The 12,243-nt window shown below is 40.4% G+C and overlaps 2 protein-coding genes across 4 annotated transcripts in view; both read right to left on the bottom strand.

Moving 5' to 3' along the window:
* The window catches only part of gdpd5a (glycerophosphodiester phosphodiesterase domain containing 5a), a 34,130-nt gene that overhangs the window by 7,362 nt on the left and 14,525 nt on the right, over nucleotides 1-12,243 (bottom strand). For 2 of the 3 annotated variants that reach the window (XM_086307830.1, XM_086307832.1), the window contains exons 3-11: nucleotides 6,469-6,572; nucleotides 6,012-6,105; nucleotides 5,873-5,932; nucleotides 5,683-5,781; nucleotides 4,753-4,846; nucleotides 4,328-4,473; nucleotides 955-1,037; nucleotides 575-725; nucleotides 63-293 (exon numbers count right to left, since the gene is read on the bottom strand). In XM_086307830.1, coding sequence (XP_086163956.1) covers nucleotides 63-293; nucleotides 575-725; nucleotides 955-1,037; nucleotides 4,328-4,473; nucleotides 4,753-4,846; nucleotides 5,683-5,781; nucleotides 5,873-5,932; nucleotides 6,012-6,105; nucleotides 6,469-6,572 — 1,062 coding nt within the window. The remainder of the gene's footprint in view (nucleotides 1-62; nucleotides 294-574; nucleotides 726-954; nucleotides 1,038-4,327; nucleotides 4,474-4,752; nucleotides 4,847-5,682; nucleotides 5,782-5,872; nucleotides 5,933-6,011; nucleotides 6,106-6,468; nucleotides 6,573-12,243) is intronic. The other variant, XM_086307831.1, reaches the window with a different exon arrangement.
* On the bottom strand, nucleotides 7,708-10,557 carry LOC147320032 (uncharacterized). The gene has a single exon (XM_086307844.1). It carries the CDS (start codon nucleotides 10,084-10,086, stop codon nucleotides 9,118-9,120), a length of 969 nt encoding a protein of 322 aa, XP_086163970.1. The 5' UTR covers nucleotides 10,087-10,557; the 3' UTR covers nucleotides 7,708-9,117.

Raw genomic sequence — 12,243 nt, 5'->3', positions numbered from 1 at the left:
AGGGGGAACACTACTACAGGCAACAGCTAAATTCATTTAAGGATTATTGTGGAGGGACCTACAGTCCTCACCCTCTTCAGGGGAATCCCCGCTTTCTGCACAGCCCGCAGCGTGTCCATGAACCAGCTGCGGTAGCGTGGGTGCTCTGGTGGAGGTTTGTGAATGTTGAGCAGCGCGGAGCTGTTGGCCTTGGCTGCCAGACGAAGCATTTCCACCAGACTGCAAACCGTCTGGTTGCCTATTCTGCTCCGCTCCTTCGCTGTCAGTGATGCTGCTGTCCAGTAGGGGTCACTCTACAAGCAGAGGAAAGAAACAAGAGCGAGGTAGACACTGAGGTGGAGCATATTTGTTTATCTTTCCACATTATATGCAGCTTATTGTAGCAGTTTGAAATCGGCATTAAATTATGTTTGATAAAATGTTCTAGAAAATTTTTAAAGCGTCTGCAGATTTTAGATCTTAATCCTTTAAATTCTAAAAGGAAAATGAGACACACAGTTTTGCTATTTGAGGGCAAAATTTATTTTAGAGCTGATGGACTTGAGGTGGCTTTAGATGAAGTGGATTTTAGTACCTCCAAAAACCACTGGCCTGCATTGAGAGAGCGTATCTCTGTCCAGTTGAAAAAGGAGGCATCTTCATACTGTCTGGCTGGAAACACCTTAGTGACATCTGTGGTCCGCCTCAGAGTGTGGTCTCGCATGAGGAAGGGAACCCCATCAACACTGGAAGAAGTAAAGCACTTTAAAATTTATAGGAAAACTAAACATAACATAGTTTAAATGAAAAAGCAGCAGCGAAATGTGTTAATAATCACCAAACACTGAAGGGCAACAGATCTGAATCACACATTTCTCTCGTAATTTCCCATTAACTGTAATTATTTCTACCACACAACCTGCGCTTCAGCTACATGCATTAAATGCAAACAAAAGTTAATGTGTGATTTATAACCTTATGGTGACATCAGCCTCCAAGGAGCTGGCACCATGCTGCAGGGCTCTGTTAAAGGACACCACGGTGTTCTCTGGAGCCAGCTAGAGCAAAGAGATCACAGAAAGACTACTGTCAGTCACTTGATGTCAGTCACTGTCAGTCACAAAACACACACCAAGAGGAAATAATAGAATTATAAGAACATTATGTTCGACTTGTGCAAAAGGCTTCCTTCCCTTCAAATTAAAAAAAAACAAAAAAAAACAAAACAAATTTCCCACGTGTGGGACTAATAAAGGTTATCTTATCTTATCTTAAATCTAGTCATCAAACATTCTTTATGAGCCAAGCAGCTCATTATTTTCACAATCCTATGTTTAAATGTTAATATCACAACTTTCTCACATTCTTCTCATATGTAGAGATAATACTTTTTCTTCACAGGATAAAAACCACAAAGTGCTTCACAATAATATAAAACATAAACATAAAACAGCACAAATCTAATTAAAAGCTAGTCTAAATAAATAAGTCTTAAGATGATGCTTAAAAGAATAAATACAATCCAGGCAACGTAAAGATGGAGGGAGAGAATTCCACAACCTGGGGGCCACTGCTCTAAAAGATCTGTTACCTCTGGTTTTAAAACATGTTTGGGGGACGACCAACAGCCTTTGATTAGATGATCTTAGGCTGCGAGAGGGAGCGTGAGGTTCTAAAACATCAGAAATATAGACAGGAGCGTCACGATTCAAAGCTTTAAAGGTCTGTGTTAAGTGAAAATGAATTCTAAAATGTACTGGAAGCCAGTGTAATGAGCGTAACACTGGTGTAATGTGCTCTCTTTTTCGTGTCTTTATTAAAAGCCTTGCAGGAGCATTCTGGACTGACTGGCAAAGAAAAAGACTGTTACAATAATCTAAACGAGAAGAAATAAAAGCATGAATAATCATTTCTAACTCAGATTTAGACAAAAAAGTTTCCAGTTTGGAGATATTTCTAAGCTGAAAAAGGCAGTTCCTAATTAACTGTTGAGAGTATTGCTCTAGAGACATGGCAGAATCAAAAACAACACCGAGATACCTGAGGCTCATGTGAACAGATGATCCAAGAGAACCAAGATGCTGTTTGATTATAGATATCTGGCTGTCAGGGGCAATAATTAATGTTTCTGACTTCTCAGAGTTCAACTGCAAGTAGTTGTCTCCAAGCCACTGTTTAATGGAAGCTAAACATTTTATTCAAGAAGACAGTTTATGGACTTCCATCGGCTTAAAAGAGCAGTAAAGCTGAATATCAACAGCATAGAAGTGATAAGACACATTAGGGCAGGGGTGGGCAACTCCAGGCCTCGAGGGCTGGTGTCCCTGCAGGTTTTAGATGTGTCCTTGAACCAACACAGCTGATTTAAATGGCTAAATTAGCTCCTGCAGTTCTCCAGAGGCCTGGTAACGAACTAATCATGTGATTCAGGTGTGTTGACCCAAGGTGAGATCTAAAACCTGCAGGACACCGGCCCTCGGGGCCTGGAGTTGCCCACCCCTGCATTAGGGAATTGCCTAATGGTAAGTCCTAGGGGTAACATGTACAGGAGAAAAAGGTCCCAGAACTGAACTGCTGGGTCTGCGCTTCCACAGGCTCCGCTAGTTTAGAGACTTATTCTCGTGAAGGACAAAAACAAGACAGAACATCTTCAACCGGTCTTTTACTTGCTAGCGATGGAAGACTGGTCGGAACCAGGCTCTTGGGGCTCAACGCTCCTCACCTGTCTTTAAACCAGCTTCTTCAAAGAGCAGCCCTCCTCGTAGCCTTTTATTCCCATGACAGTTACAGTTTGCACAACACAAGCACCTCCCCTCATAAAACCCCCCTATGGTTCTAAAAGATAAGGCAGTATGTGTGTGTATGTGTAAGCACCTGTATGCATGTGCAAGAACGTGTGTGTGTATGTGAGAATGTGTGTGTCATAGGTGTGACCTCCTGCTCACCAAAAGGATCATAACAACAGGAAGCTTACAACACACAGATCTTTCATATAGGATGTGCCTAAAACGAAGCCTCTTCAGCCTCCCCCAGCTCCAGAGTAGCTGGAGAGGTGGTCAGAGACAAAGGAATGTCTTTGATCCTGCTGCTCGCACTAAGACTTTACAAATTTAAGAAACACAATGACAACATTCAACAAATTGACTCCAACATGAACCCTGTGGGACCCCCCTCAGGTCCTTAGAGTGCGACATAAACTCATTTGCAAAAACACTAAAAGATTTAAGTATGAAATACAAATAACATAACAAATTATAGCGCTCCATGAGCACAAACCGAATCATAGTTTAATAATAGTTCAAAGGCTTTTTGTAAATTTTTGACCAATAAATCATCAAGTAGACATTGAAGACCTTGGAGGATCTAAGCCAAGTTTGAATGGATTGTTACCATGACCCAACTCAAAGTTTTACCAGTATTCATTCAAAGCTTTTCAAGCTATCATGTTTACAGACAGAATGACACGCACACACACAAACGTGATGGAGATAATAACACTGAGATGTACAGTACAGTATGTGGTGTAGTTGAGCTAAACCTGAATCACACACTAATGTTTTTACTGTATTTTGTTTCTATATAAATGATGACAGGCTCAGACATACACCTTGCAAAACTGATACATTATTTAGTCTGTAAACAGTCCTGTGAATTATGAATTGTTAAGGCTGTTTCAAACAGATGTGTGCAAATGGTATGTCAGCAACATTGCCTTGGTTTTACTATGACACCTACACAACACATCATAGTTTAGTTCCATAAATTACATTACAATTGGAGTAAGGGACAGGCAGAAGAAATATAAGAGTTCTTCATTATCATATCAACGCATGCTGTTCGTTACATACGAGGGTTATGTGCAGCAGCACGATCAATGTGAGCGTCCACTTACAGAGAGAGAGATGCATTTTATATTAGTCTGTGTTGATTTATCTAAAACCTACGTGCAGTTTTGGTACACTGCACTGAGGTGAAAGCAAGGCATATCTGTGAATATCACTGTTTGTAGAGCGCGTGTGCAAACACAGCTCTGAACGTCTCTGTGCATCTCTTATCTACCTGCCCAGCTGTGAAATGACAGTATGTTGCTGACGCACTCTCACACTGAGCCTGACACTATCACTTGTGTTCTGTAGCTATACACCGCATTTGTTGTACAGAGTGTACAGAAAAATTCTTGCATCTTCTTCTTTCTGTTTTTTCCTTTCTTTGTTATTACCCAAACAGCTTTGTGGAACCCAGCAAAAACCGAACACTTGGTACTCCTGGCAGCCACGCCTCTCCACAAAGAGCCGATTTGAACAATTAAGTGGATCAGGTAGTAAAGTCTGGCAAAGCCCCAACTTACCATAGGAGCTCCTCTTCGGCCAATGACGCTTGGTCGCGGTTTGAGGCTATGACGGTCCATGATGCAGGGGCAGGTGAATGTGAGCGGTGCCAAACAGAGAGCAAGGAGGACTACAATGTAGATAAACAACACCATCACCTGGATATCTAAGAGAGTGCAAAAAGGGTTGTTAGTGTCATAATGCAACTTTAGCTCATTCCATCTACTCCTAATAACAAACAGTAGTTAGCTTTGTGTGCTTTGATGGGTGGTAAGAGTGCAGGCAGCTGCTTGAATAAGGAAAAACAATCCACTAAAGCAGGGTAAATTAGACAATGACATACGTGTACAGACAAATAATACTGAATGCAACTTTACGTTTCAAATAGGAACATCAAAAGCAATCCCCAACATGATATTTACTTGAAACACAAGGCAGCACTTACTGGATTTCTCTCTGCGGACAACATATCCAGCTACCAGCCAGCTGATAGCTGTCACTGTTACCAGGGCGCCAAGATGCAGGAAAGGTGCTGTGTACTGATAACAAAGCGTAAATGTGAAATGCTGGCCTTAAAAGATGGTTAGTCATTACACAGCATCAGAGCAAAGCTTTGCCACATTGTTATGATAAATACACACACAGTATAATGATTGAACAGGAGAATATATCAAATGTTACGTTCCATAGAACAAATAACTTTGCATTGTAAGGTGAAGGCCCTACAATAACAGAGAGAAAACACCAACAATCAAATGAACACTTACGAGCAAACACTTGGCAACAGTGGGAAGGAAAAACTCCCTTTTAACAGGAAAGAAACCTCCGACAGAACCAGGCTCAGGGGGACTAACTAAATAACAAATAGTAGGGGAGGAGTTGATATGGATTCTAAACACTTGGACAGGACATCTGTAACACACTTGACATCATATCAATGCCTCAAAGTCACCGATCAGAGAACAATTGAGAAGATGTTTATGAAACCTACATGTTTATATTTTTGTAATGAAAGTTATCTGATCCAGAAAACTGCATAGAATTAATTGAGCATATTTGCATATTTGGCCATATTTGACCCACCTCACCCTAACACCACTTGCCTGTAGACCTGGCAGAGCTTGAAACATGAATCCAGTGCAGAGATTTTTTATTTGGAAATTCTTTTTTTGCAATAATGTTTTTGAAAATGCAGACCTCACCATCCCAGTATAAATTCCAAATAATATATGCTGAAGCAGTTCAACTCAGTTTATTCTTTATTTACAATTGAATTATTTTCATGGAGCATTAAATATATAATTTTAGCCAATTGGATCGGAAAAGTAGAGAATATAATCAACTTTTAGTACAGTGTTGTTAACTGTAGACGAACCTGCAGTGACGCAAGCAGAATGTCCCACTCGTCTCCCCATAAGTCATCGACAAAAATGACACCAGAGATAGTGGTGAGCAGTGTAGCCAGCACCCCCATCTGTGGAGAACAGACACCTCGATGAACCTGACTTTGCTTTGAAAGCATCAGAGGAGCAAATCAATGGCAGGATTGTTTTTTCACACCGTACCTTGTGAACCCAATAGAGATTCAGCTGCTGGCCCAAAGATATGTGGAAAAGTGCTAAGATCTGCAAAAAGAGTAAGATTCGTTAAGTTGTATGTCTTAACTGATCAATGAACAAGTCTGCTAACATTTGCGAGTTTTACCAATAAGAATGTGACGTAGCTGAATCCCACGGTGGTGGAAGCGAGGATGGGCATTGTCTCATCTCTCCATTCTCCAGAACGGTTGTACACCAGCCTGGAATGAACAGAACGAATGTTGGTGGTATGACTAATTCAGTTTTGTCAAATAGAGTAATTTGCCTTAATTGCACATGACATCGTGACACTCATGATGCTCCCTGTCCAGGATGTGTACATCCTCATCCTTGAAAGTGTCCACGTGGACACTCCTCATCACTGAAAGACTGTGGGATTTACTTACCTGCATGCATCAACCTATTTGTCCGTGGTATTTATTTAAAATACACATGCTGAAGGGGCTTGCTGCCACCCCACTGTGGTAAGGTCACCACTCTGCTGTCCTTGATCAACCATTACCAAACATGCAAGTCTTAAACAGCTTTTCAGCGAAAGTAATATAATGAAAAATACGACTCACCAATTGAAGTCATTAAAATCATTTCGAGCCATCAACCAGAAGTAACCCCAAAAGAGAAGCAGAAGAAAGGAGCTGCACAGGATGACGAACCACGTACACTCCCACTGGAAGAGGACACAAACAGCTGATTGTGGACTATGTGGACATAATTTCTCTTCAATTTGTTCTTTTATTCATTGTTTCTGGGAAACATTTGTAACATTGGTTTTGAAAAGTGCTACACAAATAAATCTGAAGAGTTAAAATTGACAGATGTTTTTCTTTCTAACTATCAAAGTCTTGCTTAGACGAAATCATGTTCATCCAGTCGCCATATATGCAACTCCAAAAGATACTTCTTTTTTATTATTATTAATTTTCAATCTTTTGCATTTTTTGCACACCTTTTTGTGAACCTGAATAGATCTTAAACTAACTAATGGCCCATTTGGAAACTGCAGTGGTTAAACACATAAGTAGACCCAAATATTTCAGGGTTTCCACAGTAGTAGGAAAAACCCCCCTTTAACAGGAAGAACATCTGGCAGAACCAAGCTCAGCATGGGGCAGCCATCTGCTGTGACCGATTGAGGGTGAGGGGAGGGAGACAGGACAAAGACACACCGTGGACGAGAGCCAGAGATTAAATGCAAATGGTTTATGAGCACATAAAGAGTAAAAAGAGGTGAATGAAGAAGACACACTCATCATGGGAAGCCCCCAGCAGACAAGGCATATTGCAGTGTAACTAAGTGAGGGTTCAGGGTCACCTGATCCAGCACTAACTGTAAGCTTTATCAGAAAGGAACGTTTTAAGCCTAATCTTAATCTACATGCTTGCTGGGGCATGTGGGGCAAAAACAGAGAGGAGAGCCTGAGCAGCCAGTCAAGGACTCTTCCCTTCACTAGTTAACAGGCTAAGGAGCTAATTCCATATAAGGGGAGGTGTAGAGTATGATAGGCCAGTCAACAGATCCTATTGAGCACTGATCAGCTTTGCATCACACCGTGCCTGGACTCACCATTTCCAGTGGCTTATGTAAGAGGTTCAGAGATTATTACATGGGCGTGCAGGTAGAGACCAAATGGCCGCACTAATGAATGTGTTGAGCCATCAGTGAAAAGCCTGTGAAAGGTTTTAGCCAGGGGAAGAGAGGCCATCCATCAGTGAAAATCTTCTTGGCCACAAAAACATGACAGCAAGGCGGAAATATCACAACAGCCAGAGGATCTTTTTAGTTTGTGTAGCAGCTACCGGGATCTTAAAGTAGTGAGCATATAATAAAGAACTATGTGACACTGAGCCAACGTCACATTTACCTCGTGCTCCCGTGGAAATGCAGTCCAAGCTATGAGTCATTGTTATGGAGTCAAAATGATCTCTTTACAAAAATACAGCATCCAAAGCAATATCCAGTCCTCACCTCTATAAAAAACAACCATATATTTGCTGGACAAGGGTTCTAGTTCCTTAATCTACCACCCGCTGTTGGTAGGATTAAGGGGTCACTCATGGGGTCAGAAAAGGGTTGTGACCAGCAGCTGAAGTAATCTCCGGCTGAGAAAAGTCCTTGGTAATGAAAATGGTAATAGAGACAAGCGTGGCAAAATTGCCCTAGGTAAGGGCCTAAGCCAAGTGTACCATCAGTGTACAACAGACAACATATAACAGTATTTTATGTAAAGTTAATGGACAAAGTAATGAAGATGATGGAATTTGTTTTATTTATATGTAAACAAAACTGAACTGAACTGAATAAATAAAATAGAGAGACCTTCTTTGTTATATAGCTTCTATTAAACATATTTCTTTTCATCCACTCTTCCAAAGCCTGGTTGTTGTTTTCACTTTGTAACCTTTAACAAGTCATTCTCATTGTGCAGTTTCAATTTACTTTGAAGTCTAGCTGTCCAGCACATGGTGCTTTCTCCTGAGTGATATATGGCTTTCAAAGATCCCTCCAAGTCTCCATTTAGCACTGCTGGTACCCATCCACTGACAGTGCTTATAGGTCCTGATCTTCTTACTCCACTTGACTTCACAACACCACAAACCTCTGTTTTTAAGGTAATTCATATTGGGAAACCTAAATGTACAACAACATACAAACTAGGTGGAGTGAGAGCTATCGCTTATCGATTGAATGGAATCAAAGTATTGATCTGAGTGGGTCAGATCAGCTCCAAACGAAAGGGTTAAGGAAGGAAATCGAGAAGCAGTTCTTGTGGAAGTGGCAGTGCGGTCATGGGAGTGTTACCTAAACGTTGCAACGCAGCCAGTTAAAGAATGTTAGCTACCGCTCACCGCTCGTCTGCAGGCTTTATTTAAATGGAAAACTTCCACAACAGGCAAAAAAAAGCTTTTTGCTAAAAAAAAAGATTTAGAGCAGAAGTTTTTTTGCACTGAATTTTAAAATGAAAACATATTGCATTTATTTACAATTAAAGACACAGAGCAGAAAGTGTGTTACTGTTTTACATCCACAGACACACAAGAAAAGAAGCAGGCAACATGAGGTCAAGTTATGGCAATTTTATTTTTGTATTTCAGTACATGTAGATTAGAGTTTTTAAAAAACAAACAAATGTCACAAGAAGAAGGATGGGGAGAAAGAAAAGTGGAGAGAGGAGGAAGAAACTATTGATCTCCTCAAACTTGATGCTGCTGGGTCAGTTCTTTCTCAGCAGTCTGCTCCAGAATCCCCTCCTGTCCTCGGCTTTCTTTTCTTTTTCTTTTGCCTTCAGTTCATTTAAGGTTTTGTTGAGCTGCTCCTCGGCATCTTTAAATTTTTCTTTCAGCTGCTGTTTGGCCAGTTTCACTTTGTGTTTGAGGAGCTCTTTAGCTTCCTTTTTGTGCTTTCGCATTTCTTTCAGTGCGTCTTTGCAGTCTTTCTTGGTCACCGTCATTTCTTTCTTGAATACCTTCACCTCAATTTTCTCTTCTGCAAGTTCTTCTTGCACTTTCATCAGTTCCTTCTTCATGTTTTCATTGTGACTCTTTGTATCTTCCATTTCTTTCTTTGCTTCCTGTATTTTAATTTTCTCTTCCTCCAACACTTTTTGAGCTTCCAACAATTCCTTCTTCAAATTTTCAATCTCATTTTCTGCCTCGTGTTTACGTTTTTTCTCCTCTTCAAGTTGTTGCTTCACATGCAGTAATTCCTTTCTTAGTGTTTCAGCTTCAGCTGTTACATTTGCAGCTTCTTGTGTTGCCAACTGCATTTTCTTTTTTCCCTCTCCAAAAGCTTCCTGCACCTCCTGTAATTCCTGAATCACATTTCCTGCCTCCTTCTTTGCAGTTTGATATTTATTGTTAGCTTCTTGTGCTGTGCTTTTCTCTTCCTCCAATGCTTTTTGAGCTTCCAACAGTTCTTTCTTCATCTTTTCATTCTCATTTTCTGCCTGTTGTTTTCCCATTTTCTCTCCTTTAAGTTTGAGACCCACATGCAGTAATTCCTGCAATACTACATCAGTTTCAAACTTTGAATCTTTAGCTTCTCCTCTTGATTTTTCTGCCTCTTCTTTTAATTTGATATTTTCAGCCTGTATCATTTGAAGTTCTTCTTGCAGGTTAATCAGCTGTACTGAATTGTGAGGTGAAGCACTCGCCGATCCTCTTCTTGTTCTCCCTCGATTCATTTTGGCCTTTTAAACAAAGGAGCCAACGTTTTGTAGAGGAGTGAAGTGAAGTTTTCGATGTTTCTTCGTCAACTGTCGTTTGTCCTGCACAGAGATGCTGCTGTAGATGTGTCTCTAGCTGTGTCTGGATACAATGAAACATGCTGGAACTAAGTGCTTGTGTTGCACAGTTCTACTAAACATTCCATTTCATGCATGCTCCGCCCACATGGTCAGGAATGTCAGGTGCTGCATCACCAAATGCTGCTCCCGTTGCCTAGCAATAACAGCTGTTTACTTTTGGGGTCTGGTTCATTATTTAATAAAGAAAACATGTCCAAGTATTGGGTGCTGAGGCTCAGCGCATATTCTAGCCTGCTGTGTGGGTGGGCAGCTAGAAATCACTGGTGGGCAACATGAGTGAGGAGAAAACTGGAGCAGCCAAGCAGGGAGCTGCAGGTTGCTGGTTTGAGTCTCTGTTCAGATGCTGGTGTCTCCTCTCTCTGAGATGTCTGCAAACAGTCCCAGATAAAACAATAAGGATAATAAACAAACACGTGACTAAAATAACAATTATGACTCTGATGTGTTTCATGTGTAGCAGGATGGCCTCTATACAGCAGTCGCTGCAAGCATCCACATCGCCACACTCACTTTTCTTTAAGCAGGCGTGCTGGGCTCCTCCTAAGGAAAGTTTGAAACTTCATTTCCTTCATGCTGGTGAACTTTTTACCAAATATTTCCATCAAAGCTTCTCCATCACTGACAGGGATTGTTTGGATCTTCACACTCATCTCCACCAACCCTAAAAAATGAGTCTCACTTTGCTCATATAATGCCAGGAGTGTCTCCATATTTCACAAAAGTCTGTGCAAACATGTAACAGTATCCCATATTCATATGAATATTATTGATATTATAACAAAAGCTGTCACCAACACAATTGTCCCAAGTGCTTTTTTTTATTAGTTATTGCAAATGCTTGATTGCAGTTCTTGCTAGATGACAAAACCACTTATTAGGTTTAGAAGGAAATGACTTTTTCTACATGAGGTAAAGTTGGAGAGCTGTTTCCCCAAACTAAATGAAATCATCATTTAAAAAACTACAATCTGTATTTACTCTGAACATCTGTGTTAACATTTGAAATTGGAAACATGTAAGTGTAACAAACATGTTAAAACATAAGAAATCAGGAAGGGGCATGTATAGGAATTTCTTTTACTTATGTATTAATCACATTATTTTATTGTATGATGCCTTGGTGCCACTGGATTTTAACATGTCTCGCACTCATACAGTAAGACAAATGGCGGGGGTCTAGTAGGGAACTTTAAGATCCCGGTAGCTGCTACACAAACTAAAAAGATCCTCTGGCTGTTGTGATATTTCCGCCTTGCTGTCATGTTTTTGTGGCCAAGAAGATTTTCACTGATGGATGGCCTCTCTTCTCCTGGCTAAAACCTTTCACAGGCTTTTCACTGATGGCTCAACACATTCATTAGTGCGGCCATTTGGTCTTTACCTGCACGCCCATGTAATAATCTCTGAACCTCTTACAGTTGGAAGTTGGAGAAGGTATTTATATACACTACAGACTGGTCTATATCAGACCAGTATGAGCTGAACATAGTCACTGACAATGCAAGGACACATATACCCTCAAAAAAAATTAAAAAAAAAGGAAAACTGAACAATTTGTATACAAATAAAGAACAGGTTTTATTTTTTTCCCCTCAATTTAAAGCAGTTGTTTCATTCTGAGGAGTCAACGATTTTTGGTAAAATGTGAAAAAGTGAGCAAACAAAAAGAAGCAGTAAGCAAATTATATAAACTATTATAATTTATTATTCTGATCAAAAGTCAAGAACTCTTTTGGCCAAAGACAGTATAGCAAACTGTAAACATACCACTGACCTTGCTCAATTAAAAGCTACCATTCAATATCAGCTTTTCAGCCAAGTCCAGACACCATCCGGTGTGCATGATTTTGGTAGATTGTTCCAGCTCTGATCACTTACTCTGCGTGCTCTGTAATTTCACCATGAACCTTAAATTTGTACAATTCTTCTCTTACAAACTGACACAAATTTCACGTGGACATCCATTCAGCTACCAAACAGTCTTTAGCCTAAACGTCCCGTTTCCGACATCAAAGGCAACATTAAATCAAACTG

The sequence above is a fragment of the Aulonocara sp. 'chitande type north' Nkhata Bay genome, linkage group LG10 (genome assembly GCF_057382095.1).
Source record: "Aulonocara sp. 'chitande type north' Nkhata Bay isolate Kocher_YH1m ecotype deep benthic linkage group LG10, A_spYH_male_GT1.1, whole genome shotgun sequence".
Taxonomy (NCBI): Eukaryota; Metazoa; Chordata; class Actinopteri; order Cichliformes; family Cichlidae; genus Aulonocara; species Aulonocara sp. 'chitande type north' Nkhata Bay.
This window is presented reverse-complemented; position numbering and strand designations above follow the sequence as displayed.